General features: G+C 38.8%; 1 protein-coding gene across 1 annotated transcript in view; it reads right to left on the bottom strand.

Moving 5' to 3' along the window:
• LOC123607414 (regulatory factor X associated protein) overlaps window positions 1-27,336 on the bottom strand; it is a 74,998-nt gene that overhangs the window by 28,774 nt on the left and 18,888 nt on the right. The window contains exon 3 of the mRNA XM_045496701.1: window positions 20,189-20,303. Within this exon, the coding sequence (XP_045352657.1) occupies window positions 20,189-20,303 (115 nt within the window). The remainder of the gene's footprint in view (window positions 1-20,188; window positions 20,304-27,336) is intronic.

The following is a 27,336-nucleotide window of genomic DNA, read 5'->3' as shown; positions in this document are numbered from 1 at the left end:
CAGAGAGAGGGAGAAACAGAATCTGAAGCAGGCTCTGAATCTGAGCTGTCAGCACAGAGCCTGATGTGGGGCTTGAACTCACGAACTGCTAGTCCATGACCTGAGCCAAAGTCAGACACTCAACCAACTGAGCCACCCAGGCGCCCCGATACTGATGTTTTTATTTTGATGAGTAGTATAAGTTTAGCACATCAAACTCATGATCTAATGACCATTACAGTTTTTTGGTTTTTTTTTAACATTTATTTATTTTTTGGGACAGAGAGAGACAGAGCATGAACGGGGGAGGAGCAGAGAGAGAGGGAGACACAGAATCTGAAACAGGCTCCAGGCTCTGAGTCAGCCCAGAGCCCGACGCGGGGCTCGAACTCACAGACCGCGAGATCGTGACCTGGCTGAAGTCTGACGCTTAACCGACTGCACCACCCAGGCGCCCCTGACCATTACAGTTTAACATAAATTGTGAGTTAAGCATGAGTTGAATTGAAAAATACTTCCAGGTGGTAGCCCAACAAGGTATACATTGTGGCAGTGAAGGAGAGTGACTGCAGATGAGGAAATGCCTCACATATTGTCCGCAGTATTCCTGACATACAGGCAAAGCTCAGCACTATGTTGAGGAAATTAAGAGTAACAACACATTCTTTCATGTATCATTGGATTTACTCCTGAAGAAAGCATGCAGCTTTGTGTTCTGAAGCTCATTTTCTGAACTCCTCTACAGATACAGGTTTCATATAATTGTACATTTGTTCAGTGTTAAATGTGTGGAGATGGAAAGAAGTACTATTTTCCAATGAACTAAATACAGTTTTAAGACTAATAGCATAGGGGCGCCTGGGTGGCACAGTCGGTTAAGCGTCCGACTTTAGCCAGGCTACGATCTCGCGGTCCGTGAGTTCGAGCCCCGCGTCAGGCTCTGGGCTGATGGCTCAGAGCCTGGAGCCTGTTTCCGATTCTGTGTCTCCCTCTCTCTCTGCCCCTCCCCCGTTCATGCTCTGTCTCTCTCTGTCCCAAAAATAAATAAACGTTGAAAAAAAAAATTAAAAAAAAAAAGACTAATAGCATAATAAAGTTTTAGAAGCAAAAGGAAACTTAGAAGTGTTTCTGCTACATATTTTTTTCCAATTTTATTGAGAAGTGATTGGCACACATCACTGTAAAAATTTAAGGCATATAGCATAATGGCTTGATTCGCTTTTATTGTGAAATGATTACCACAAGAGGTTCAGCTAGCATCCGTCTTCTCATGTAGATACAATAAAAGGGAAAGAAAGAAGAAAAGAATAAAGGAAAAAATTTTTTCCTTGTAACAAGAACTTTTATAATTCACTCTCTTAACTGCTTTCCTATATATCATACAGCAGCATTAGCTATAGTCACATGTTGTAATTAACATCCTTAGTACTATTTTTTTTATTTATTAATGAAGTATAGTTGACATTCAATGTTATATTAGTTTCAGATGTACACCATAGTAATTCAACATTTCTATGCATTACTTGATGCTCACCGTAAGTGTAGTCACCATCTGTCACCATGCAACATATTACAGTATTATTGTTTATATTCCCTATGCTGTAATTTTGATCTCTGTAATTTATTTATTTTATAACTGGAAGTTTGTATTTCTTAATCCCTTTCACTTATTTTGCCCATCCTCCCACCTACCTCCCCTCTGGCAACCGCCAGTTTGTGCTCTGTATTTAAGAGTCTGTTTCTTAAGAGTCTTGTTTTTTTGTTTTTTAGATTCTACCTATAAATGAAATAATATGGTATTTGTCTTTCTCTGACTTATTTCATTTAGGATAATACCTTCTACGTCCATCCATGTTGTTGCAAATGGCCAGATTTCATTTACTTATAGCTAAGTAATATTTTGTAATATTCCACTGTGTGTGTGTGTGTGTATCGATTTAGGTAGGTATATTGACTGATAGGTAGATATACTGTCTCTTCTTTCCATTCATCTATTGATAGACACTTCAGTTGCTTCAACATCTTGGCTATTATAAATAATGCCATAATAAAGAGGTGTGTATATTTTTTGGAGTTAATGTTTTTTTCTTTGGGTAAATAGCTAGTAGTGGAATTACTGGATCATATGGTATTTCTATTTTTAATTTTCTGAGGAACCTCCATTACTGTTTTCCACAGTGGTTGCACCATTTTATATTCCCACCAACAGTGCACAAGGGTTCCCTTTTTGCCACATCCTTGCCAACACTTGTTATTTCTTGTCTTTGTGAACCTAGCCATACTGACTGGTGTGAGGTGATACTTCACTGTGATTTTGATTTGCCTTTTCCTGATGATGGACGATGTTCAGCATCATTTCATGTGTCTGTTGGCCATCTGTGTATCTTCTTTAGAAAAATGTCTATTCAGGTCTGCCCACTTTATATTTGATTATTTGTTTTGTTTGTTGGTTTGTTTGGTGTTGAGTTGTATAAATTCCTTATATATTTTGGATACTAACTCCTTATTGGAATGTCATGTGCAAATATCTTCTCCCATTCAGTAGGTTGCTGTTTTGTTTTGTTGATCATTTCCTTTGCTGTGCAAAAGCTTTTTATTTTGGTGTAGTCCCAATAGTTTATTTTTGCTTTTGTTTCTTTTGCCTGAGGAGACATATCTATAAATACGTTGCTAAGGCCCATGTCCAAGAGATTACTGCCTGTGTTTTCTTTTAGATCCCTACTATACATTTATCTTATAACTGGAAGTTTGTACCTTTTGGCCACCTTCCTCCAATTCCCCCTCTTCTCATCTCCTGCCTCTGGTACCCACAAGTCCTGATATTTTTTTTTATGAAGTTTTTGTGTGTATGTGTGTGCGTCTTTTTAAAATTGGCTCTAGGGGCACCTGGGTGGCTCAGTTGGTTAAGTATCCAACTGTTAGTTTCGGCTCAGGTCATGATCTCACGGTTTCATGAGTTTAAGCCCCACATCAGGATTCTCTGTCTCCCTCTCTCCTCTGCCCCTTCCCCATTTGCACTCTGTCTCTCTCAAAATTAAAAAAAAAAAAAACTTTAAAATTGGCTCTAGACTATCATTACTAATGCTGTATTTGTTAATAAGCAACAATGTTGGAAAAATGTTTTTTCTTTTAAGTAATTTTGAGGATTTCAAAATTGACAATTCTTTTTTATTCACTGTCAGCAATTTGAAAATAACATTTTCTCTGCAACTTTTTCTGTCTTTGCAAACTTGACATATGCGAATGGTGAAGGCTCTCTGTGAGACAGGATGCATTCATCTACTTGTAATAAAGATTTATTTATATTATGCAGTTGGTTTCACCTTTTGTAACCTTCTTAAGGCAACAATGCAGTGGAATAGAGGAAATCATTTAATATGATTTCTTTTTATCATCTTCGGAGTAGTCTTTTATACAGCTATTAAGATTAATTGTTCTTGAATGTTGTGTAGCATGCCATACACTGCTCTGAAGGAAACAAGGAGACCTATCTTTTTTTGCACAGAACATTATCAAACATTCCAGTGATGGTATTGTAGTTTTCAGTAGTTTTCAATATATATATATGTATGAAACATGTATGTGTCTTTCCAGTTGGATTAACATAATCCTTTGTAAAATATTAACTTAATCTTGATGGGTTTATTGGCTTGATTAGAAAAATGAGTTGGCAGGGGCATCTGGCTGGCTCAGTTGGTTGAGTGTCCGACTCTTGAGTTTCCTTGGGTCATGATCCCAGGGTTGTGGGATCAAGCCCAGCATTGGGCTCTGCACTGAGCATGGAGCCTGCTTGGGATTCTCTCCCTCTCCCTCTGCCCCTCTCCCCTACTTGTGCTCTCTCTCTCTCTCTAAAAGAAAAAAAATAAAGAAAGGAAAAACGAGTTGGCAGAGTAGGCATTGGTGACTGTTCATTTGTACAAAAAGCTGTACAACCCAATTTCAAATATTTAGCTGAATGTTTTCCCACATTTTAAATTTATGTTTTACATTTGAAATAAGATCCAAATAAGGAAATTGGTACATTTACTTAGAATCACCATGATTCTACAGCTACAAATGCAGACTAATCCAGTTGTGTTGTTTTGGTGACTAAAATACAGTGCTTCCTTTGGTGACCTGACTTTCTGAAATGGGAACAACTTGGTAAAGTTCTGAACAAACACCAAGTACATTCTTTCCTCAATTTATATGATAGTTATATTCCTGTAACCTCAGTATATAACAGCATGCAATCATAGCTTTGGTGATCTATAAGCCAGAGTTTGATTCTCAACTCAGATAGTTCTAAGTAAGTTTTTCACCTACATGAAAGTCTAATGGAACATTCAAAAGGTGGACATGATGCCTTTTCTTTTCTCTTTCTTTCTTTTCTTTCTTTCTTTCTTTCTTTCTTTCTTTCTTTCTTTCTTTCTTTCTTTCTTTCTTTTTTATAGAGGCCTGTCTGCATGTTGAAAGGTGTTTAGCATCCCTGATCCAGTCCACTGTATGTTTATAGTGCTCTTCCAACCCTCAGTCTTGCAATAATCAAAAATGCCTCTTATATTTTCAGAATGCCTCCTAGGGGGCTATATCACAACTTTTGAGAGCCACTGGCTTAAAATGCAAGGTGGCAAATATTTAAGAAAAATAAAATGTTATAGGTGGTATGAATATACGAGTATTTCTATCTGAATGAGTAAAGAAGAGCTTTATAGAAGTGTTAAGCTGAATCTTGCAGGATCCACACAGACTAGGATAAATGGGCCTATCAGACAGAAGGACCACATGATAAATTTAATAATGCTCAGAGGCCTGCAAATAGTTTGGTACAACTGGAATCCAGGATGCAGGGTTGGGATCTATGAAGAAACAATTCAGGAAGGTACATAGAAACCAGGTATTGGAAGAGCTTATCTTCCAAGCTAATTAGTTTGAGCTTTTGTGTGTGTGTGTGTGTGTGTGTGTGTGTGTGTGTGTGTGTGTGTAGTTTGGAGAAAGGACTGACACTATCAGATTTGCTTCTTAGAAATAAATGTATTAGAGGGATATAGTTTGGGAGGCAAGAAAATCAATTGCTTTTATTATAGACTATTAGCAATTTTAAGAGTCTACCTTTTAAGGAGCACCTGGGTGGCTCAGTTGGTTAAGCATCTGATTCTTGATTTCAGGTCAGGTCATGATCTCACAGTTGTGAGATTGAGCCCCGTGTTGGACTCTGTGCTGAGCATGGAGCCTGCTTGGGATTCTCTCTCTGCCCCTCCTGTGCACTTTCTCTCTCTCTCTCTCTCTCTCTCTCTCTCTCTCTCTCTCTCTTAAAAATAAATAAATAAATACATAATTTGAAAAATGGAATCTACCTTTTAGTATTTTCCTGGACCCTAGCTCTCTCAAGAGTGTTATTTTTGGTGTACTTTATTTCTCTCTCAGATTTTGTTTTAGTCTGCTAGAGCTACCGTAACAAAATATCACGGATTGGGTGGATTTACAAAAGAAATTTGTTTTTTAAAGTTTTGGAGACTGAGAAGTCCAAGACCAAAGTGCCAGCAAGGTAGATTTCATTCTAAGGCCTTTTCCCTTGGCTTGTAGGCAGCCATCATCTTGCTCTTTGCTCACATAGGCTGTTCTTTGTGCTCACACGGATAGAGAGAACAGGAGCCCATGAGTTCTCAGGTGTCTCTTCTCACTGTGTCTTCACATGGCCTTCTCTGTGCCCATATCCCTGATATCTTTTCCTCCTCTTATCAGGACACTAGTCCTGCTGGATCAGCGACCCTACCTTATAACCTCCTCGAACCTTAATTATCACTTTAAAGACCTTTTCTCTCAGTATAGTTACATTGAAGGTTTGGGCTTTAACATTCACATTTTAGGGGGACACAGTTCTGTTACAGATTTTTTAGGATAATTTTGAAACTTTTGGACTCATTGTTTCTGATATGGTAATAACCAAACATTTTCCCTATATCTGATATCCTCTTTAATACCAGTTAGATCTTACTGCATTTTCCTTTCTCTTTTGTATCTGAAGTCTATTGAAATCTCCTTTTCAGTTTAATTTCTCTTTAATATGTTCCCTAATATTCAACCTTACTCTAAGGAAATATTTTCTCTCTAGCTTAACTTGTGTCTTCCTTTTCTTTCTTTAAGATTTTTAAAAATATTTATTTTTGAGAGAGAGAGAGAGAGAGAGAGAGAGCGCAGGGGAGGGGCAGAGAGAGAGGGAGACACATTATCCAAAGCAGGCTCCAGGCTCTGAGCTCTCAGTGCAGAGCCTGACCTGTGCCACAAACTGCAAGATCATGACCTAAAGTGAAGTCGGACACTTAACCGACCCAGCCACCCAGGCGTCCTGCTTCCTTTTCTTTATTTTAATTTCTCCTCTGCTTTCTTGTGGTATTTGGACCAATCATATTCCCTAGAGACAGTATTAAAATTATCAGCATTTTTATTTTCTTTGCGTCAGCAATAATTTTAGGTTTTTTTTCTCTAATGTAATCTAAGAAGATGACATAGTTTTCAATAATGCCCATTTTTTCTTATTGTTTTATTAATAAAAATATCATCCTTTTATGTTTGAGTCTGTAATTTTAGTGTTCAATCTAAAGCCTGAGTTTGAACTCATGGAATGAACAAATTTGGGGTCAACTTGAGTTGGCATAGTTGGGGTGACTCAACATTGTTGAAAAGCCACATGAATTTAATCTCTAAAGTATCCTCCTTTGCTCTGAATGTAGAATAGAATTTGGTAAGTAGGATCTGGCCCTACCTATTTGAGCCTGACATTAACAATTTAAGGCTGGAACCTCATCTACCGTTGCTTTGTGAACATGGAATTTGACTATCTTTGCTGACTTAGGTGAAAACTATAGTAGAAGCAGAGAAATAATGCAGCCGGAACTCTGCCTCTTTCAAGGAAAGACTTTCCTGGCACTCTAAAGGTTCTCTTCTGGTAATAAATAATATCCCCTCTGGTTTTGCTTCTTTGATTATACCGTGACTGATACAGGAGATATAATAACTCTAATATGCTTTTTAAAAAAAGCAGTCAATTTTGAAAAATGGTTCATTATAGTCCAAGCAAATTCTAAATTAATTCTAAATATCCAAAGTAGACATGCCTTGTCAAAAAAAAATGAAAAATTTAAGAATATTTATAAAATCCTGCAAATATCCAGTCAGGAAGGAGGAAAAGCAGCTTTCCTTAAAAGAGACCAAAATTTAGTTGTTTTATTCAGACTTCTTTGCAATACTGAATTCCTAAAGATAATGGAAAATTTGTAAATATTTTAAGAGGAGGAAATGTAATTAAGAATTCCATTCTCAGCTGAAGTATGTTGTTGTGCAAAGGCAAAGACCTAGAAAATAAACTGCTTGCAGATACCTTGCTGACTGGGGGATTCAGTATTAAGAACCAAAGAGTAGAAAAATGAAATCAATGAAGTACAGGGACTTAGGCATAAATAACTGCTGTGAATATAATCACAAAATTCAATATAAAACAAAGCTATTGAAAATAGGGAAATACAGAGTTATGAGAATGAATCATTAAATATAAGAAAAACGGGTGTACTCCTCTCATTAACCATTTGAAACCTGGCAAGTAGGGGAATAAAGGAATGGAAGTACAGGCAGATGAAATTCAGCTTTTTGTACCAGGCAGGATAAAAATTCCAGCATCTACGCTGAGGCCTGAAAGAATAGTAGGAGTTGGCCAGGTGAATGGCAGCTTCTCTGGTGACAACAGCAGAAGTCCATTCTGGCTGAGATGACAAGAAACAGTTTATGGGAAGGATGTTGGGATTTCATAGAAGTAGTCAAAGGGCAGGAGTGCCAGATTCAGAAAGAGAAAGAAACAGGCAGCACTTTCCCCACCTGCACTCACCTGCTGAGATCAGAGCCCCAAAGCAGTAGTGTATACCAGACTCAGGTTGTAATAAGGTCCTCAGAACCTTGAAAGAATCATATTATTTCTCCTCCAACAAGTGTTCTCTTGGAAGGACCAGGAGGTATCAACAATCAAGGCAAGAGATAAAATGAATTGTCAAGTAACTAGAAGCATCTCTACCTCTCAAAAAAATTAAGATGGCATATTGCAAGTTCTTGATTTTTAGAATTATTTCATATTTGGAACATGTAGATGCCTTAAATTATTGTGACAGTTTGCTTCCTGTAGTGCAAACCCATGATTTTATTGAGTATGACTGACGTACAAAAAGCTGTATATACATTTAATACATGCAACTTGATGAGTTTGGACATAAGTATACACCCTTGAAATCATTACCACAACCTATGCCTTAAACATCCATCACTGCTAAAAATTTTCTTCCGCCCTTGCTATTTACTATTAATATGTTTCGTATGTGTGTATAAGAACAGTTAACATAAGATCTACCCTCTTAGCAAATTCTAAGTGTACAATACAGTATTGTTAACTATAGGCACTATGTCGTATTGTAGATCTCTGGGACTTACTCATCTTGTATAACTGAAATTTTGTACCCTTTGAGTAATACATCCCTAAGTCTTTCCCGTTCCTTAACCTTTGGCATCCACCATCCTATTCTCTGCTTCTGTGAATTTGACAATTTCATATATGCCTTCTGAGTTAATTTTTCAACTTAAAATATGTAACTACAAAGATTTGCAGACCTTTAATCAAGTGCTATGTTAATACTGTAATATCAAAATACTGTGTTGCATTATTTAAAATGTTCAAACTAAATACTTTAAAAGGGAGTGAAAAGAAAATGATGTGGCCACTGTGGAGAACAGGTTGGTGGTTCCTCAAACCCAGAAGGTTGCTGTGGATTAAGTGAATTGATAAAAGTATAATGGCTATGATAACAACCTCCTATGAAGCAAATATTCAATACATGTCAGCAATCATTTAAATTTAAATAAATGCAAATCCTATGTAAGTTGCTTCAAGAGTAATGTCTGCTTATGCTGTTATCTGTGCAGTTCATTTTTCCTTCATGCCTCACCATTTTATATTAATGATTTCTCACATAAAGGTGTTTTTAAAGACATTTACATTTTCTGACTTTTTTTTTTTTTGGTCTGTGTTTTTACACCCATGATTCACAAGTATGAATAAGGAGTGCTCTAAGCAATTCAGATAAAATGCCTTTCTTGGACTGGAATTGGTATTCCTTTTCAATTTTTTAATGAGGTTGGCTTTTACTCACAAGTGTGAAAACTTGCTGCAATTCAAAAATTATTCATGTATTCAGATTTTGGAGTTGGAAGGGACTTTACAATGGTATGAGGGGTTTTAGGATAGCAATACATAAAAAAGTTCATCTCTCGCAATGACATTTATATGGTTACAATCAAAAGTTCTTTGAGGCTAAGGATATTTGAGTTTCTTATCTCTATGGGAAATTTTCTATTTATTTCATGATTCAATAAATAAAGTTATTTATTTGAATCTTGCCTGATTTAGGCCCTTTATTAGGAAAAAATAATATGTATTTGTGACTTATAATTTTAGCTTGCAAAATACTACTGAGCAGACTGTTGGCCTACTTTACCTGAGGAGAAATTCTGAGCTTGTTTACATGGAGCTGTGATTTTAGGTCTTTCTATATCTGTTATAATTAGTAAAAGCATAAGGAAAGTATCAGCTTTAACATGTGGTAGGGAGTGTGCTGTCTTCTGTGAATATCCAAACAATTCTATTTAGACCTTTTTTCCTCCACTTACCATATTCCATTGTAGGGATTTTATAATTTCCAAAGCACGTTGATACATGTCATTTAATTGTCATAAAATCCTGCTGAAGTACATATTATTATCTCCATTGGATAAATGACAAAGTAGAAGTAATCACGTTAGGTATCTTGCCCCAAACCACAAAATTACTAAATGAAATAGCTAGGGCTCACACCCAGGCTTTCTTACTCCAGGGCTCTATTTCCCCATTGCCTCTCAGCTGCCTTTTCCCCTTTACACTAAGGACATTTTGATATGTTCCCTTCAGCATTGAGCTCAGTGCAGTGCCCAGGCAAAAATAACCATATGAAAGTATGCGTGAAGGAAGGGGTATGGTGGATGACTGTTAAGAACTATGGAAGAAAGGGGCTTGATGAGAAAAAGAACATGGGACTCTTAAGAGTAGCGAGAACTCTTTCTTGAATCTTGTTGCACTAAACTATGAACAGTTTGGAATGAAGGATAAAAGCCTGTACCTCCTCTAATGATGACATCTCCCCATCTAGACCATCCCCTAGGAATCCACTGACCTCCCCCTCTCCCTCTCCACCCCTGTTGATTACTGTTTCTTGGATTTTGGGCATCAAGATAGACAGATACCTGATACATCTTCTATGGATTTCAAAGAAGCCATGTTGGCAAATGAAAACCAGTTTTATGAAAAAGTGTCATGATAGTGATTCAAGGAGGAAAAAAGTACCCTGAGGGAATAGAAAGGATTTGCAAGTGCTGAGATGAACTTTTGGTCTCTATGTATACTATTCTTGACTTACCTATCATAGGGACAAAACTCTCAATTGCTAAATCTCACTTCTTCTGACCATTTTCTTTCAGGGTTAGAAGCCAGGCAACTAGGAGGGACACACCATCCCTCCCACCCCATCCAAGTCCAGTAATCATGAGGGATGGACACACAAACAGCCTGTGTTGAGAGGATGAAGCTAGCTAATTCCATCCCTCCTTCCTGTCAGGTTCTTCCACGTCTCATCCCCGTCACCTATCATATCTTGTATACGTGCCCACCACTCTTCAGCTCAACACCACATCCCTCTGACTCGTATACTTTAATGGATCACAGTCTTCTAACTAGGTACTGGCGAATCATGTTCTGTTACAAGGAAGACCCTCTGTTTCTTTGACATCTTCATAGAACATTCTTCTCACCATATCTTGTTCAGCTCCAGTGGGAAAGCTTATTATTCTCCAAGAATCATAAGAAATTTCAGGCTTTCTGCTAATGGTGGAGGGTAGGATTGTTCAGCACTAACTGGGCTCCCCATTTGCTGATTCCCATTATTTTTCCTCTCCTCTCCTGTCAGTGCCTATCCTCTTTTAACACTTAGGTAATGTGACCACACTACTCCCTGTCCCTTCCTCTTTATTCTTTTAGTAGGTGGCCCAGTTATCTGCAGCATCCACTGGAGACTATGGCACTTTGTTTATCCACTCCCAACTACACAAACAGCCATCTTGGTATATTTCAACAGCACATTTGGTTGTTTGTTCTATTGTCTTAACTCTGTTGATTTTACTTTCTTTTCATTCTGGTGCCCTACTCCTTAGGCACCCCTCTCCCCACTGGATTTTATCATCATTTGAATTTTCCATTTCAGATTTCTTAAACGTTTAACATTCTGGACACTCAATTTGCCCTCAGTAAGTTTCTCAACAACTTCTTAATTACTGAATTCAAAGGATTGTTTTCAGTGCGTAACAGTCCTTTATGCTGAATGTGAATTTCTTCTTCTCAAAACTCCCTTTTTCCTTATACCACTTAGTTGCTTTTTTTCCATCTCTTTGACCTCCCTTTATCATTTCTGCTATGGGCCCTTCCGTAGCATTATTCCCTGTCTTCCACTGTGACCTTCCTCTTTTCTCACATTGTGTACTCTCTGGCTGCTCTTCTCTGCCCTCATAGGTCTAATAGACATGTGGATGCTGATGACTCCTAAATATCTCCAGCTCAGGTAGAACTTTCCTTTAGATATCCCCTCACACACCCTACCATCAGATCTGCGTCTTTCCATGGATATCCTACACTAAATTCTTAAGTATATCCCACACTAAATTCTTCCTCTTCCCTCCCCAGACTCGCTTCTACTTGCTATTTTGAGTCTTAGTTGTCAGGATATACCCAGTCTATGGAACTGAAAACTTGGAAATTGTTCTTTTCCATTCTCTTTCTTTCTCCTTCCCATAAACAATGAGTCATAAAGTTATCCTGTTTTCTTCCTCATATATTTTTCTATGTTTTTCTTTTCTTCATTTCTCCTCCATTTCATCAGTTCTCTACACTGTTTTCCCCCACTACTCTACCCTCCCAACCCCAGCCTAAGTTTATTCCTTGTACTTCTGCTTCTTTTCTAACCTTTGTTCAGTTTTGGTTCAGTTGCTGCCTTCTGTAGGCTTGGTCTGCTCTGTCCAGGAAAGAGAGCTGAGCTCTTGTTCAAGACCTAGCCCATTACTTCATCACCACTATTCCCAGAGACCAGGATCAGTCCTTGGATGTTTCATTTCATCTTATTCATTCCTACTAAGTTCAGGAATCTTATTAAGGAAGGGGTCTAGCTTCTTCTTCTTTTTTTTTTTTCAATTTTTTTTAATGTGTATTTATTTTTGAGAGAGAGAGGGACACAGAGTATGAGCAGGGGAAGTGCAGAGAGAGAGGGAGACAGAATCCGAAGCAGGCTCCAAGCTCTGTGCTGACAGCTCAGAGCCCAACAAGGAGGCTCGAACCCATGATCTGTGAGATCCTGACCTGAGCTGAAGTCGGACGCTCAACTGACTGAGCCACCCAGGTGCCCCAAGGGTCTAGCTTCTTTTAAAGTTTATTTATTTTGAGAGAGAGAGAGAGAGAGAGAGAGAGAGAGAGAGAGAATGCACGCAAGTGGGAGAGGGGCAAAGAGAGAGGGAGAAAGAGAGAATACCAAGCAGGCTCTTCACTGTCATGAACTGTGAGATCATGACCTGAGCCAAAATCAGGAATGGGATGACGCTTAGCCAGCTGAGCTACCCAAGCACCCCTAGCTTCTTTTAATCTAGGTTTCTATGATGAAACGTTATATAGTTTTTATATCATAAGTTTGATACTTTACCCAAGTGTTTACATTTTTCACATTATAATAATGATATATTTTACAGTAAATAATAAATACTATAGTGAATAAAGAAGAGATAAGTACATTAATTAAGAAATAGTTAATTTAACCAAATAAATTTAGCTCTTTATTCAAATACTAACATAGAAATCCAACATGTAAAACCAAGAAACAAGTAGCTATCCTGGGTAAAACCCAAACACTCAGTTTCCCCACCTCCATTGGTTCCCAAAGGGGTACTCAGAGGGCAGTTTGAAAGCTGATCTAGTGGGAAGAGAGCTAAGCCAGAGAGCAAGAGTTTCTGTCTTAATCTCTGAAACTTAACTCCATGATTTCTGTTGCCTAATCTATGAAGTATAAGTAACACTGCTTTCCCCACCTGCTTTTTGGGGTATTGGAAGAATTTAAAAAGCATATTTGAATAAATATTTTATAAAGAAAAATAACTAGGTAGATGTAAGGCTAAAAATAATGCTTTATTAAACAGGTGAAATTATATGGCAGGTGAAGGATTCATGGCCATTAAAACCTTAAGAACCACTTTCTTAGAAACAGAAACCCTCCCTCTCTCTCCCCGCATTCTTACCCTCTTTGAGTTTGATGGGCATCTTCTGCTTCTAGTCTACACTCTCATAACACTCTGTGTAATACCCATCATGGGTACCATCTCCTACTTTTCCTAGGAACTCTCCAGTCCTGTCATAGAGCAGTTTTAACATGCCATACATAGTAAGGTAGGAAAACAACTAATACAGTGTAGAAATATGTAAAGCCATAAGCATTTAAACAGAAGTCTTTCTGCTAAATCTTTAATTTGCTAGAAAATACCATAACCCAGATAATTCATCACCTAAGTGTTTTTTTTTTTAATTTTCTCTATTAGGTCATAACACATTTTGCATTTGATTCTGCTGAAAGGTACATTATGTAATCTCTGATTTTGACTTGGAAACATAAATCTTTATACAGTTTTGGCAAACAGCATTAATTTTTTAAAGATAAAGGATGAACCAGTATTAAGCATGATGTCTGTTCCTTCTGTGTGTGTGTGTGTGAGTGTGTGTTTGTGGGAAGAAGACACCATATGAAAGTGAGGATCAGGTTTAGACTTGCCATAGCCCTTTCACTCATTTACTATAGGGCTGTACACACCCAATCCCGGAGCTGCCAAGGACATTTGCAGTTAACACATAAGTCTGTGATTCTCAGGGAGCCTGGTGGCTCAGTTGGTTAAGCGTCCGACTTCAGCTCAGGTCATGATCTGGCAGTCCGTGAGTTTGGGCCCTGTGTCAGGCTCTGTGCTAACAGCTCAGAGCCTGGAGCCTGCTTCGGATTCTGTGTCTCCCTCTCTCTCTGCGCCTCCCCTGCTCATGCTCTGTCTCTCTCTGTCTCAAAAATAAATTTTAAAAAATTTTTAAAAAATTCTTAAAAAAAAAAAGGCTGTGATTCTCATGCATTCTCCCAGCACACCCCACCCCTTAGAGGAACAGCCCAAGGCTTTGTGGTCCTCAGGGCAGCATCACATGAAAGTGGGCAATGGAAGTATGTAGTCTTTTTTTTTTTTTTTTTGCATTTTATTGGGGCAGGGAATGTGGTATGGAGGATACTTTTTTTTTTTTTTTTTCCTTGAGAGAGAGAAAGAGGGGGAGAGAGTGAGTGAGCGAGCTCTGGGGAGGGGGAGAGGGACAGAGAGAGAGAGAATCTTAAGCAGACTCCATGCTCTGCACAGAGTCCGACAAGGGGCTCAGTCTCACAACTGCTAGATCATGACCTGAGCCAAAATCAGGAATTGGATGCTGAACCAACTGAGCCACCCAGGCACACCTGGAAGATGCATTTCTTGTAAGTTCTTTGACAAAATGAGAAACTCATACATTTTCACTCTTGAATGTCTTTAATAACCACCACAATGGCAAAAACGGCACAACACACATGTTCCACTGCATTGCGGTGGATCCCATGTGTTTGGTGACTGGTCATAACGAAAATCAATATTGATATCCCATTGACCCATTATGTTTCAAGAGTTGGTTGTGACTCCTAACCCTCACTCTGAGTCTATGAATGTGTGAGTAAGAACTCGAGAGTTGATCTCAGCATTCTGTTGCTTTAAAAAATGAATATAGCAAAAAAAAAAAAAAAATGAATATAGCACATACAGGTTGTTGATTATCTTTCTTTTTCCCCTAAAGGGTAAAGTTTTACCTGCTTTTCAGTGCCAGTCGGTAAATGAGGTATGCTTGAAGTTATGTTTTTCAGGGTATGATCTCATCAGGTAACGTGCTGTTTGGTCTCTCCTGACCTGAGTGCAGGAGAAAATGGATCATTATTTTGTGAAAGATATGTAATGGGGTATAAGGCTGTACTGTCTTTCACTTCAATGTTTGCTCAGAGCTTGCTTTGTGATTATACTTAAAATATTATGGAAAGGGCTAGGAACCGGACTCTTGGCCTCTTTAGTGGTCATTCTATTCCTCATCAGGCTTTATACTCTGTTCTCTCTCTGTTCAGTGTGATAATATTAAAGTCTGCTCTCTAGCAATAGCATAATAAAGGAGTTCTCTCAATCACAGCCTTCAGATTTTTTAAGAAATTTTGCTCTGTGGGAAGAACACTGAAGTCTCTATTCCATGATTGCTGTGTTTCCTTCCTACACTAGATCTTACTGAGAAAGGGATGCACAATCTGTATAACATATCTGGCTAATTTCTAAAGCAATTGTTGCCAAATTACATTCCCACCTAACTCCTGAGCCCACAATTACATGGCTACTTGTGACTTGCTACGATTCTCAACAATGGTAAAAGCTCTAGGAATGGAATAAGAGAACAATCTGTTTTGAAATGTAAAATTGATACCTTCTTTAGAGCATATCCAGAGAAGAGATAAAGACAAGATAATTTTTAGTTCTTAATCATAATGAATTCCATTTTAGTATATTTCTTTAGAATCTGGAATCAACACTTCCATATGTGCTTGAGAGAAAGTATAATCAGGTGCTTGTAAATCTATATTAGGTGTGACAATTTGCTTAAACTTTTTTTGTTGTGTTGTTAGCAAGAGCAGAGGGGGTGTGACACAGTAGAAAGAACAGTGGGCCAAAGTTATGGGCTCAAGTCTGATCTTCCTAGCTATTAAAGCTTGGGCAGGTCACTTAAAATCAATCAGTTGATCAGTTGATTGATTCATTCATTCAGATATCTATTTTGCACCAGCATTGTGCTATGACATGGAATCTGTATCTGCAAGATAGGGACAGTAATTTGAGATTAAAATGAGGTAATACGTGTGACAATACTGTTTATGATAGAATGCCATTTATTTTGAATCACACGGTAAAAATGAAATTGAGAAAAATAAAAATACTTTTTAAAAGAAGTAATTGGATCCTTTAATGTGGTATCATAAAATGTCTCATATTATTTATAAAAGATTAATATAGAATAGTTTTTAAAAAACATTAATTTTTGAGGAGATAGGTCTGTCTTTGGAAGTTAGACATAGAGCAATTCACATTGATGATACTGGGTGTTATTTTCTGAAGTTACAGTGGCTCAGCTTTTACTTCAGGGATAGATAAACAGTCATAACTGATCTTGACTAACAGGAAATTTGTCTATCCCTAGAATCCTGATTTGACTAAGGGGATAAATATGTGAGTTCAGAATATTTGAAAATGGACTTCAGGAGTTTTAATTGACACTCATTAGATTATATAGAGGTAATAGCAGTGACTTTTGGTGGAAAAAATTCCAATAGTCTATCATTCTCTGCTGGGTTTGGCCTCATATCAGATTCCAAAATGGGACGGAGTTGTGCAGTGACTTGAACAGAAACAGTGGCTGCATTTTGGTCACTTTAAATGTCATATTTTTGTTTGATGTGAACACCAATGATTCCTTGTTTAATAGTGTTTTTTGTTATATAGAAGATAAAAATCTGTTTAAAGTAACTACTGTTCTGGGTACCTGGGTGGCTCAGTTGGTTAAGCGTCTGACTTCAGCTCAGATCATGATCTCTCAGTTAGTGAGGTTTTTTTTTTTGTATTTTTTTTAATGTTTATTTTTTTTAATATATGAAATTTATTGTCAAATTGGTTTCCATACAACACCCAGTGCTCATCCCAAAAGATGCCCTCTTCAATGCCCATCACCTACCCTTCCCTCCCTCCCACCCCCCCATCAACCCTCAGTTTGTTCTCAGTTTTTAAGAGTCTCTTATGCTTTGGCTCTCTCCCACTCTAACCTCATTTTTTCCCCTTCCCCTCCCCCATGGGTTTCTGTTAAGTTTCTCAGGATCCACATAAGAGTGAAACCATATGGTATCTGTCTTTCTCTGTATGGCTTATTTCACTTAGCATCACACTCTCCAGTTCCATCCACGTTGCTACAAAGGGCCATATTTCATTCTTTCTCATTGCCCTGTAGTACTCCATTGTGTATAGAAACCACAATTTCTTTATCCATTCATCAGTTGATGGACATTTAGGCTCTTTCCATAATTTGGCTATTGTTGAGAGTGCTGCTATAAACATTGGGGTACAAGTGCCCCTATGCATCAGTTCAGTTAGTGAGTTTGAGCCCCACATCACACTGTGCTGACAGCTCAGAGCCTGGAGCCCACTTCAGATTCTGTGTTTTCCTCTCTCTCTGCTCCCTGTCCCCCATTCTCTCTCAAAAATAAAAAAATAAACATTTAAACATAAAATAAAATAAAAATAAAAAAATAAAATAGCTGCTGTTCTGGGGTACCTGGGTGGCTCAGTCAGTTGACTGCCCAAGTCTGGATTTTTGGCTCGGGTCATGATCCAGAGTCGTAAGATTGAGGCCCATGTTAGACTCCACGCTGAGCATGGAGCCTACTTAAGATTCTCTCTCTCTCTCTCTCTCTCTCTCTCTCTCTCTCTCTCTCTTTCTCTCTCTCCCTCTGCCCCTCTCCTGGACTCATGCACATGCTCTCTCTCTCTCAAAAATAAAGTGAAATGAAATGAAATGGAAATGAAATGAAATGAAATGAAATGAAATGAAATGAAATAATAAAATAAAATACTACTGTTCTGACTTCCCATAATTCTGGGAAAAATGCTTCAGAACAGAGATTTGAAATTACCAAAAACAAACAAGCAAGCAAGCAAACGAACAAAAACCAGTCCCAGTGCCCCACCCTGAGACACCAGAATGTAAGGACAGGCCTGTAGGAAGCAGGGCTGGCCCCTGCATCCGTATTCCTTCAAGGGGTGGTCCCATGTGGTCTTGCTCAAAGGAAGAAGCAGTCCAGGCAGAAGGAAAGGTCTTGCCTGCTTTGGGGAGAAAATCAGTGCTCAGGTTGCTTGCCTTTGCTGTCCCACCATAGCAAGCCAAGTCATAAGAATAGGTTAAAAAATGTTCTGTGTCATCTATTTCCTTTTCTTCTTCACAGCAGCCTCATGTTGTAGGTCAGGTGGGTATTATTAATCTTTCTTTTACAGAGGAATAAATTGAACATCTGGTTAAGTAACTGCTAAACATTACACAGCAAATAAGTAGCAGGAGAAGGGCTTGCAGTCAGGTCTTCTTAACTCTCAATTCTGCAGTCACTTGGCTGCCCACTGCCTTTCATTCAACACAATCATATGTTGGAAGTAAAACAAGGAAGCAACCCCATCCCTTTAGGAGAACCTCAGAGATGTTTGACATAGAAGCAGGGGCTTTGGGAGGAGGGGAGGTAAGTGATCATAAACTAATTTGCCACAACAGAGAATTAGTTACCAATGATGGGTGATTTGCACATCTTGATTACGATGGGTTGGAATGGTACAGACACACCTCTGGAATAATCTGTACTTCTTCTAACATAGCCTTTCTTCTGCAAAGAGCTTGGTAGCACTTTGAATCCAATCAGAGCTATACTAAGGATCCTTTTTGGGAAAAGGAGGTCAGCCTAGACATCTTTATATTCAAAAGGAGTGACAAGATACCAAAGACTTGGAACTGAACAAATTAGCCACGTGAGCATTCTTTATGAAGATTAAAGCAATAGAAATGTCCTCCTCCTCATACTGCAGCATTTTAGAGTATGGGAAGATGCTTGTCAATGTTTCTAAGCTCTGTGGTGGGAGGTGCAAAATCAATGTACAAATAGACAGCTAGAAATTCCGAATAGGATAGAACAAAAGAATGCATTATAATGAACATGTTGATGGGAAGATGTGTGAGATAACATCATACATCTTTTTTTTTATATCACATTTCGACAGTCTTCATTATGTGTGCCTGTATTTTCTGTTCCTTTAGAAGTTGGCAGAATCTATTTTGTCTTAAAAAATATAACATGTGCAGTCACAACTTTCCATTTAGTGTGTTGTGCTAAACATCCAAGGGACAGATTCAGATAAAACTCACAGTATTCAAATTAATGCCAAATTTTCTCACTTATTAAAGGACCCCTAAATCTGTGACTCATTCATTTCTCAGATTTATCATGTTGAGGAATAACTTTATTAGGTAGCTAAAGGTCTTGAGATTTTCAGTCCAAGTTTGATAGTATTTTTAAAAATCATACTAGAAATTGGTTATATTTTTCCCCTTAAAATATAAATTTCAGTGCTTTTCCCCTAACAGCTGACCTTGACCTGAGAAGGAGCACTTCCTGGAACAAGATGACTTATTGTTAGTAGTAATTGCTTTTGGAGGCAGTGATGCCGTTGAGGGCCCAATCCCTGTTGCATCTTGTTGCATCTTTGTATTTCATATTTGGCCAGGCCTGTGCCTTGTATAGAGCAGACAAATATTATAAGTGTTGGACATGGATGGAGTCATCATTTCTTCCAACTCTTCCATTTTGAGGAAATAAGTCCCCAAAAGGTGCCTTCACTTATGAAGAACTAATTGAGTGAAAAGCTAAATCTAAAATCCAGGACTCTCGTTTCAGGACCTCCAGTCTTGTGCCCCATTCACTACTATGATAAATACCTGTTGGTTCAATAAAGCACTAAAACTGTCTTTGCAAAGGTCATAAATGACCTTCTAATTGTCAAACCCTTAAAAAATGTTTTTAAGTTTATTTATTAGAGAGAGACAGCGCAATTGGGGAGGGGCAGAGAGAGAGAGAGAGAGAGAGAGAATCTGAAGCAGGCACCACACCAACCAGTGCAGAGCCTAATGTGGGGTTTGAATCCACAAAGCCAAGAGATCACGACCTGAGCCAAAACCAAGAGTCAGACGCTTAACCTACTGAGCCACCCAGGCACCCCGCCAAACCCATTGTTTTTTCCATTTCTAATATGTCTCAGTCTGTATCCCTGGAAAACAGAGAAAAGAGAGATCCCAGACACAGCCACCTCAGCTTCCTAATTTCTGATTGGTGAAATGATTTGTGCCATCCTTGCCTGCCTTCTCTTGAGCCAGTGTACATCTATCCAAGATCCATCCTTTTACCTGGGCTCAATCTCATCCCTTCAGCTTCTTCAGGAGCTTTCTCTGTCAAGAGTATGCCTTCCTCTGCAGTTACAAATATCTCCTCTTTAAACTTGCCTCTGGGCTGCCGATTTACCTTTGAGGTAGAAACACACGCAAGTCTGACATCCCCTGATCCTTGCTCCCCTCCACTTCCACTACTTTTCCTCACAATAGCCTTCTTAAAAGAGCAGTTTATTTATTTCTGTCCACACCATTCCCCCACCTCCACCCCAGCTCCCTATTGTGTGGCCTTTCCTTGCCTGTCCTGTAATGGATGCTGCTAGCATTTCTAGTGCTTCCTAATTATCAAATCCCATGGATATTTTTCCATCTTTATTGGACTTTTCTGTGACATTTGGCGTTGCCGACCTGTTTGGGACAAGTATTATCTATTTTGGTGGCCCAGCATCTAAATCCATTTCCTTTGGGGAAATTTTCCACCTTTTGAGGCAGGACTTGTCTCCCAAATGCCAGATACTTACCCTCTCTGTGTCTTTTCTTCACCGCCCTCTCTCCTGTAATGGAGATATTTCACAAGGATCTGATTTGATACCCCTTGTCTCTCTATATCAGTGCTTTTCAATCTTTTTTATATCATGACACACACAGTAAAATAATAATATTGCACACTGAGGGTAAACAGGAGGGGATTTGGAGGTGGCTGTATGGGAAGTTTGGCAGACAACAGCTTGTATTTTCTTTATATTACATACATATGATAAGAAAAATAGAATTAAAACCTTCCAAAAGAAACTTTTTTTTTCAAACTTTTTCTTGAGACATTGGAGTTTGCTTCTGTGACTATAACCTCTTTATAATAGGTTTTATGCTTGAATAGCTTGCAATTCCTTTTTTTTTTCAAGTTTTTACTTAAATTCCAGTTAGTTAACATGCAGTGTAATATTAGGTTTAAGTGTAGAATTTAGTGATTAAGCACAGACAATATCCAGTGCTCATCACAAGTGCTCTACTTAATCCCTATTTCCTATTTAACCTATCCCACCACCCACCTCCCCTCTGATAACCATCAGTTTGTTCTCTATAGTTAAGGGTCTATTTCTTGGTTTTCCTCTCTTTTTCTCCCTTATATATATTTGTTTTGTTTCTTAAATACCACATACAAGTGAAATAATATGGTACTGTCTTTCTATGGCTGACTTATTTTCATAGCATAATACTCTCGAGCTGTATCTACATTGCTGCAAATGGCAAGATTTCATTCTTTTTGATAGCTGAGTAATATTCTGTGTGTGTGTGTGTGTGTGTGTGTGTGTGTGTGTACCACATCCTCTTTATCCATTCATCAGTCAATGGACATTTGGGTGCTTTCCATAATTTGGCTATTGTTAATTATGCTGCTATAAACATTGGGGTGCATGTATCCCTTCAAATTATTATTTTTGTATCCTTTGGGTAAATAATACAATTGCTGGATTGTAGGGTAGTTCTATTTTTAACATTTTAGGAGCCTTTATACTGTCTTCCAGAGTAGCTGCAGCAGTTTGCATTCCTGCCAACAGTATAAGAGAGTTCCCCTTTTTCCACATCCTTCCCAACACCTGTTGTTTCCTGTGTTATTAATTTTTGCCATTCTGACTGGTGTGAGGTAATATCTCATTGTAGTTTTGATCTGTATTTCCCTGATGATGAGTGACGTTGACCATCTTTTCATATGTCTGTTGGCCATCTGTATGTCTTCTTTGGAAAAATGTCTATTCATGTCTTCTGCCTATTTTTTAAACTGGATTATTTGTTTTTATGGGTGTTGACTTTTATAAGTTCTTTTTATATTTTGGATACTTACCCTTTATCAGATATTTTATTTGCAAATATCTTCTCCCATTCCATAGGTTGCCTATTAATTTTGTTGATTGTTTCCTTTGCTGTGCAGAAGCTTTTTATTTTGATGTAGTTCCAATAGTTTATTTATTTTTTAATGTTTTTATTTATTTTTGAGACAGGAGAGACAGAGCATGAGCACGGGAGGGGCAGAGAGAGAGGGAGACACAGAATCGGAAGCAGGCTCCAGTCTCTGAGCTGTCAGCACAAGCCTAAGGCGGGGCTCGAACTCACAGACTGTGAGATCATGACCTGAGCTGAAGTCAGTTGCTTAACTGACTGAGCCACCCAGGCACCCCCGCAATAGTTTATTTTTGCTTTTGTTTCCCTTGCCTTAGGAGACGTATCTAGTAAGAAGTTGGTACACCCAATGTCAAGAGGTTACAGGGGTGCCTGGGTGGCTCAGTTGGTTAAGTGTCTGACTTTGGCTCAGGTCATGATCTTACGGTTCATGAGTTCAAGCCCCACATTGGGCTGTCTGCTGTCAGCACCTATGACAGCACACCTTTCCCACTTCAGATCCTCTGTCCCCCTCTTTTCCTGTCCCTCCCCTGCTTGCATGTGCTCTCTCTCAAAAATAAATAAACATTTAAAAAAAGAGGTTACTGTTTGTGCTCTCTAGGATTTTAATGGTTTCCTATCTCACATTTAGGTCTTTAATCCATTTTGAATTTATATTTGTTTATGGTGTAAAAAGTGGTCCAGTTTCATTCTTTTGCATGTTGCTGTCCAATTTTTCCAGCACCATTTATTGAAGACACATCTTTTTTCCATTGGATATATCCTTTCCTGCTTTGTTGAAGATGAATTGACCATATAGTTGTGGGTTCATATGTGGGTTTTCTGTTCTTTTCTATTGATCTATGTGTCTGTTTTTATGCCAGTACCATACTGTCTTGATCACTACAGCTTTGTAATATAACTTGAAATCTGGAAGCCTCCAGCTTTGCTTTTCTTTTTCTGGATTGCTTTGGCTATTCAGGGTCTTTTGTAATTTCATATACGTTTTAGGATTGTTTTAGCTCTGTGAAAAAAGCTGGTGGTATTTTGATAGGGATTGCATTAAATTTGTAGATTGCTCTGAGGGCTATAGACATTTTAACAATATTTATTCTACCATGGAATGTTTTTCCATTTCTTTGTGTCCTCTCCAGTTTCTTTCATCAGTGTTTTATAGTTTTCAGAGTACAGATCTTTTACCTTTTTGGTTAGGTTTATTCCTAGGTAATTTATGGTTTTTGATGCAGTTGTAAATGGGATTTTTTCCTTGATTTCTCTTTCTACTGTCTTGTTGTTGGTGTATAGAAATGCAACAGATTTCTGTGTGTTGATTTTATATCCTGCAACTTTACTGAATTCGTGTATCAGTTCCAACAGTTTTTTTTTTTTAATTTTTTTTTTCAACGTTTATTTATTTTTGGGACAGAGAGAGACAGAGTATGAACAGGGGAGGGGCAGAGAGAGAGGGAGACACAGAATCGGAAACAGGCTCCAGGCTCTGAGCCATCAGCCCAGAGCCTGACGCGGGGCTCGAACTCCCGGACCGCGAGATCGTGACCTGGCTGAAGTCGGACGCTTAACCGACTGCGCCACCCAGGCGCCCCAGTTCCAACAGTTTTTTGATGGCATCTTTGGGTCTTCTATATAGAGTATCATGTCATAGTTAAAATATTTAATTTTTTTAATGTTTATTTTTGAGAGAGAGAGAGAGAGAGAGAGAGAGAGAGTGAGAGAGAGTGTGAGCAGGGAGGGACAGAGAGAGGGAGACACAGAATCCCAAGCAGGCTCCAGGCTGTGAGCTGTCAGCACAGAGCCCAATGTGGGGCTCGAACTCACGAGCTGTGAGATCATGACATGAGCCGATTGAGCCACCCAGGTGCCCCTTTAGTTAAAATATTTAAAATTTAGCTTCTTCCTTGCTTATTTGGATGCACTTTATTTCTTTGTGTTGTTTGATTCCTCTGATAGGACTTCCAGTAATATGTTAAATAACAGTAGTAAGAGTGGGCATCCCTGTCTTGTTCCTGACCTTAGAGGAAAAGCTGTCCATTGTTCCCCATTGAGGATAATATGAGTTGTGGGTTTTTGTATATGGCCTTTATTATGTTGAGGTATGTTCCCTCTATCCCTACTTTTTGAGTTTTTTTTTAATTTTTTTATTTTTATCATGAATCAGTGTTGCACTTTGTCAAATGCTTTTTCTACATCAGCTGAAAGGAAAATATGGTTCTTAGGTGGTGTATCACATTGATTGGCAAACATTGAACCACATTTGCAGTCTAAGAATAAATCCAACTTGATTGTGATGAATGATTCTTTTAATATACTGTTGGATTTGATTTACTAGTATTTTATTGAGAATTTTTGCATCCATGTTCATCAGGGATATTGGCCTGTAGTTCTCTTTTTAGTGAAGTCTTTATCTGGTTTTGGTATCAGGGTGATGCTGACCTCATAGAATGAATTTGATTGGCTTGCAATTCCTAACCAAGACTTTGATTTTATGTTAAAAGTTTATTTATTTATTTTGAGAGAGAAAGAGAGCACGATCAGGGGAAGGGCAGAGAGAGATGGGGAGAGAGAGAGAATCCTAAGCAGGCTCCACACTGTCAGCGCAGAGCCCAACATGGGGCTTGAACTCACAAACCGTGAGATCATGACCTGAGCCGATACCAAGAATCATACCCTCAATTGACCGATCCACCCAGGTGCCCCACCTAACCAAGACTTTTAAAATGATAATCTCTTCAAATTCTTGGCCACCACGAAACAGTGAGATTTCCACAGGGCACATCATCAGATCCTGCTCTGCTTTGGCCACTCTGTGTGGAGCTTCACATTGAAGCTGTTCATAGCTGAAGGAGACTGGAGGACTCTGACCCCTCAAGAATCTATCAGCCAAAACAAACAAACAAACAAAAAGAATCTACTAGCCATACTGAAGCTTGTGGGGATCAATTTCTTGCAGCAGACCTGCAACCCATTGAAGACACAGTGTCATGGGCATGCTGATTGGGAAGCTCTGTCTATACCATTTCCTCTCAGCCTTGTTTCTTCTCAGCATATGTGAGGGACTCACAATGGCATATTTTTTAAAACTCCTGGATATTCTGTTACATTCCTCATAGAGACATTCTCCATACTTCCCACTCTACTTAAGAATGAGTATTCCAGGGGTGTCTGGGTGGCTTGGTTCGTTAAGCGTCTGACTCTTGGTTTTGGCTCAGGTCATGATCTCATGATTTGAGGGATCAAGCCCTGCATCAGGCTCTGAGCTGACAGCACAGAGTCTGCTTGGGATTCTCTCTCTCCCTCTTGCTCTGCCGCTCCTCTGCTCATCCTCTCTCTCTCTCTCAATAAATAAATAAACTTTAAAAAAATATTGCAAATAATGGGTATTCTACACCCCATCTCTTATAAATTTTACCCAATATCTTGGCTGTAACTATCATACGTATGGATGATACCCACATCTTCCTCTATGTTCAGCCTCAACCTCTCTCTTGGGGCCATTCCACATTTCCTGCTTCCTGAATTTTGTTATCATGTACACATCTTGCCAATAATTTGCAGTTAGTGTATTTAAAACTGAACTCATCCACCTTTCCTAAATCTGTTCTTCTGTGTTCTTTATCTCTATTTTAACAACTACCATCTCTCCTGAAACACATTTCCAGCCCTCTCTTTGACTTCTTCCTTTTGCCGGCTGATTATTTGCCAAATCTGGTCAAGTTCATCTCACTGTGAGCTCTTGACATCTGCCCTGTCCTCTTCATTTGTAATTTATATCTAGTATGTTGCAGTAAAACCATACTTTTCATATTGCCAGTTAGGTTTAGTGGGTTCCCCCCCCCCATATTATATATTTCTACAAGAGTAACTTCCAAGAATAGCCCTCTGCATTTTTGGGGGGTACTTGTGATTTGACACCTCATACTGTTGTTACCTGTGAACCTGTTTTATTGCCCTTCCTAATCTGTAATTTCTTAAAGGGGAAATGACACTACAGTTTTCTGTGCCTACTGCAACAAATTGTCAGAAAGTTGGTGGCTTAAAACAACACAGATTTATCTTCTAACAGCGCTAGAGCCTCAAAGTCTGAAATCAAAGTGTTAACAAGACCACGTCCCCTCTGGCAGCTCTAGGGAAGAACCCTCCCTTGGCTCTTCTGACTTGTGGTGACAGCTGGCATTCCTTGGCTCATGGCCGCATCACCCCAGGCTCTGCTCTATCATCACATCACTTTCTCCTCCCTGTGTCTGTCTCTCATCCCTTTCTTGTAAGGGTACATGTGATGGTATTCAGTGCCCACCCAGATAATCCAGTGTAACCTCCTCATCTCAGGGTATGCGTCTCATCAGCAAAGACGCTCTTCCCAAATAAGGTAGCATTCACAGGTTCCAGGAATTAGAACATGGACGTCTTTTGGAGAGCCATTTTTCAATCTACCACCTCTTTGAGTAAGTATTCTTAAGAGCCATGCGTAATATTTTCAATGTGAAATATTTTGGTTTTCCTCAGGATTGGTAAAATAGAAAGAGGGAACTAGTGTTAAATCAAGGTATACAAAGCAAAGATGATACCAAATTCAACATTCTGTTCAATAGCTAGCAGAGAGATACGGTGTCAGACAAACCAGCCAGGTGCTACCGACATGTTCAGAGCAGAATCAAAGCAGAACTGCTTTGTGCACTTTCAGCAGAACTGAAAGTGCAGTGGGTCTGTATTATCCCAGCATTAGGACTTGCTCATTCTGTAACTCCAGGGGCCATCCTTATAAGTTATAGTGAATCAAAAGTTCTGACACACTAAAGAGTAATAACTTCTACCGTTTTTGCAGAAAAATGTTATGATTTTGCTTCATTTTGTTTTTAAAACATTTTTTTAAAGTTTAATTATTTAAAATGCTTATTTAGTTTTGAGAGAGAGAGAGAATGCAAGTGGAGGAGGGACAGAGAGAAAGGGAGACACAGAATCCGAAGCAGGTTCCAGGCTCTGAGCTGTCAGCACAGAGCCTGATGCAGGGCTCCAACCCACAGACTGCAATGCAAGATCATGACCTGAGACAAAGTTGAATGCCTAACTGACTCAGGTGCCCCAAAAGTTTATTTGTTTATTTTGAAAGACAGAGAGAGAGAGAGCGCAAGCGAGCACGAGTGGGAGAGGGGCAGAGAGAGAGGGAGAGAGAGAATCCCAAGCAGGCCCTGCGCTGTTAGCTTAGAACCTGATGTGGGGCTTAATCCCACGATCTGTGAGATCATGATGTGAGATGAAATCAAGAGTCAGAT

This window comes from Leopardus geoffroyi, chromosome A1 (assembly GCF_018350155.1).
Source record: "Leopardus geoffroyi isolate Oge1 chromosome A1, O.geoffroyi_Oge1_pat1.0, whole genome shotgun sequence".
Taxonomy (NCBI): domain Eukaryota; kingdom Metazoa; phylum Chordata; class Mammalia; order Carnivora; family Felidae; genus Leopardus; species Leopardus geoffroyi.
This window is presented reverse-complemented; position numbering and strand designations above follow the sequence as displayed.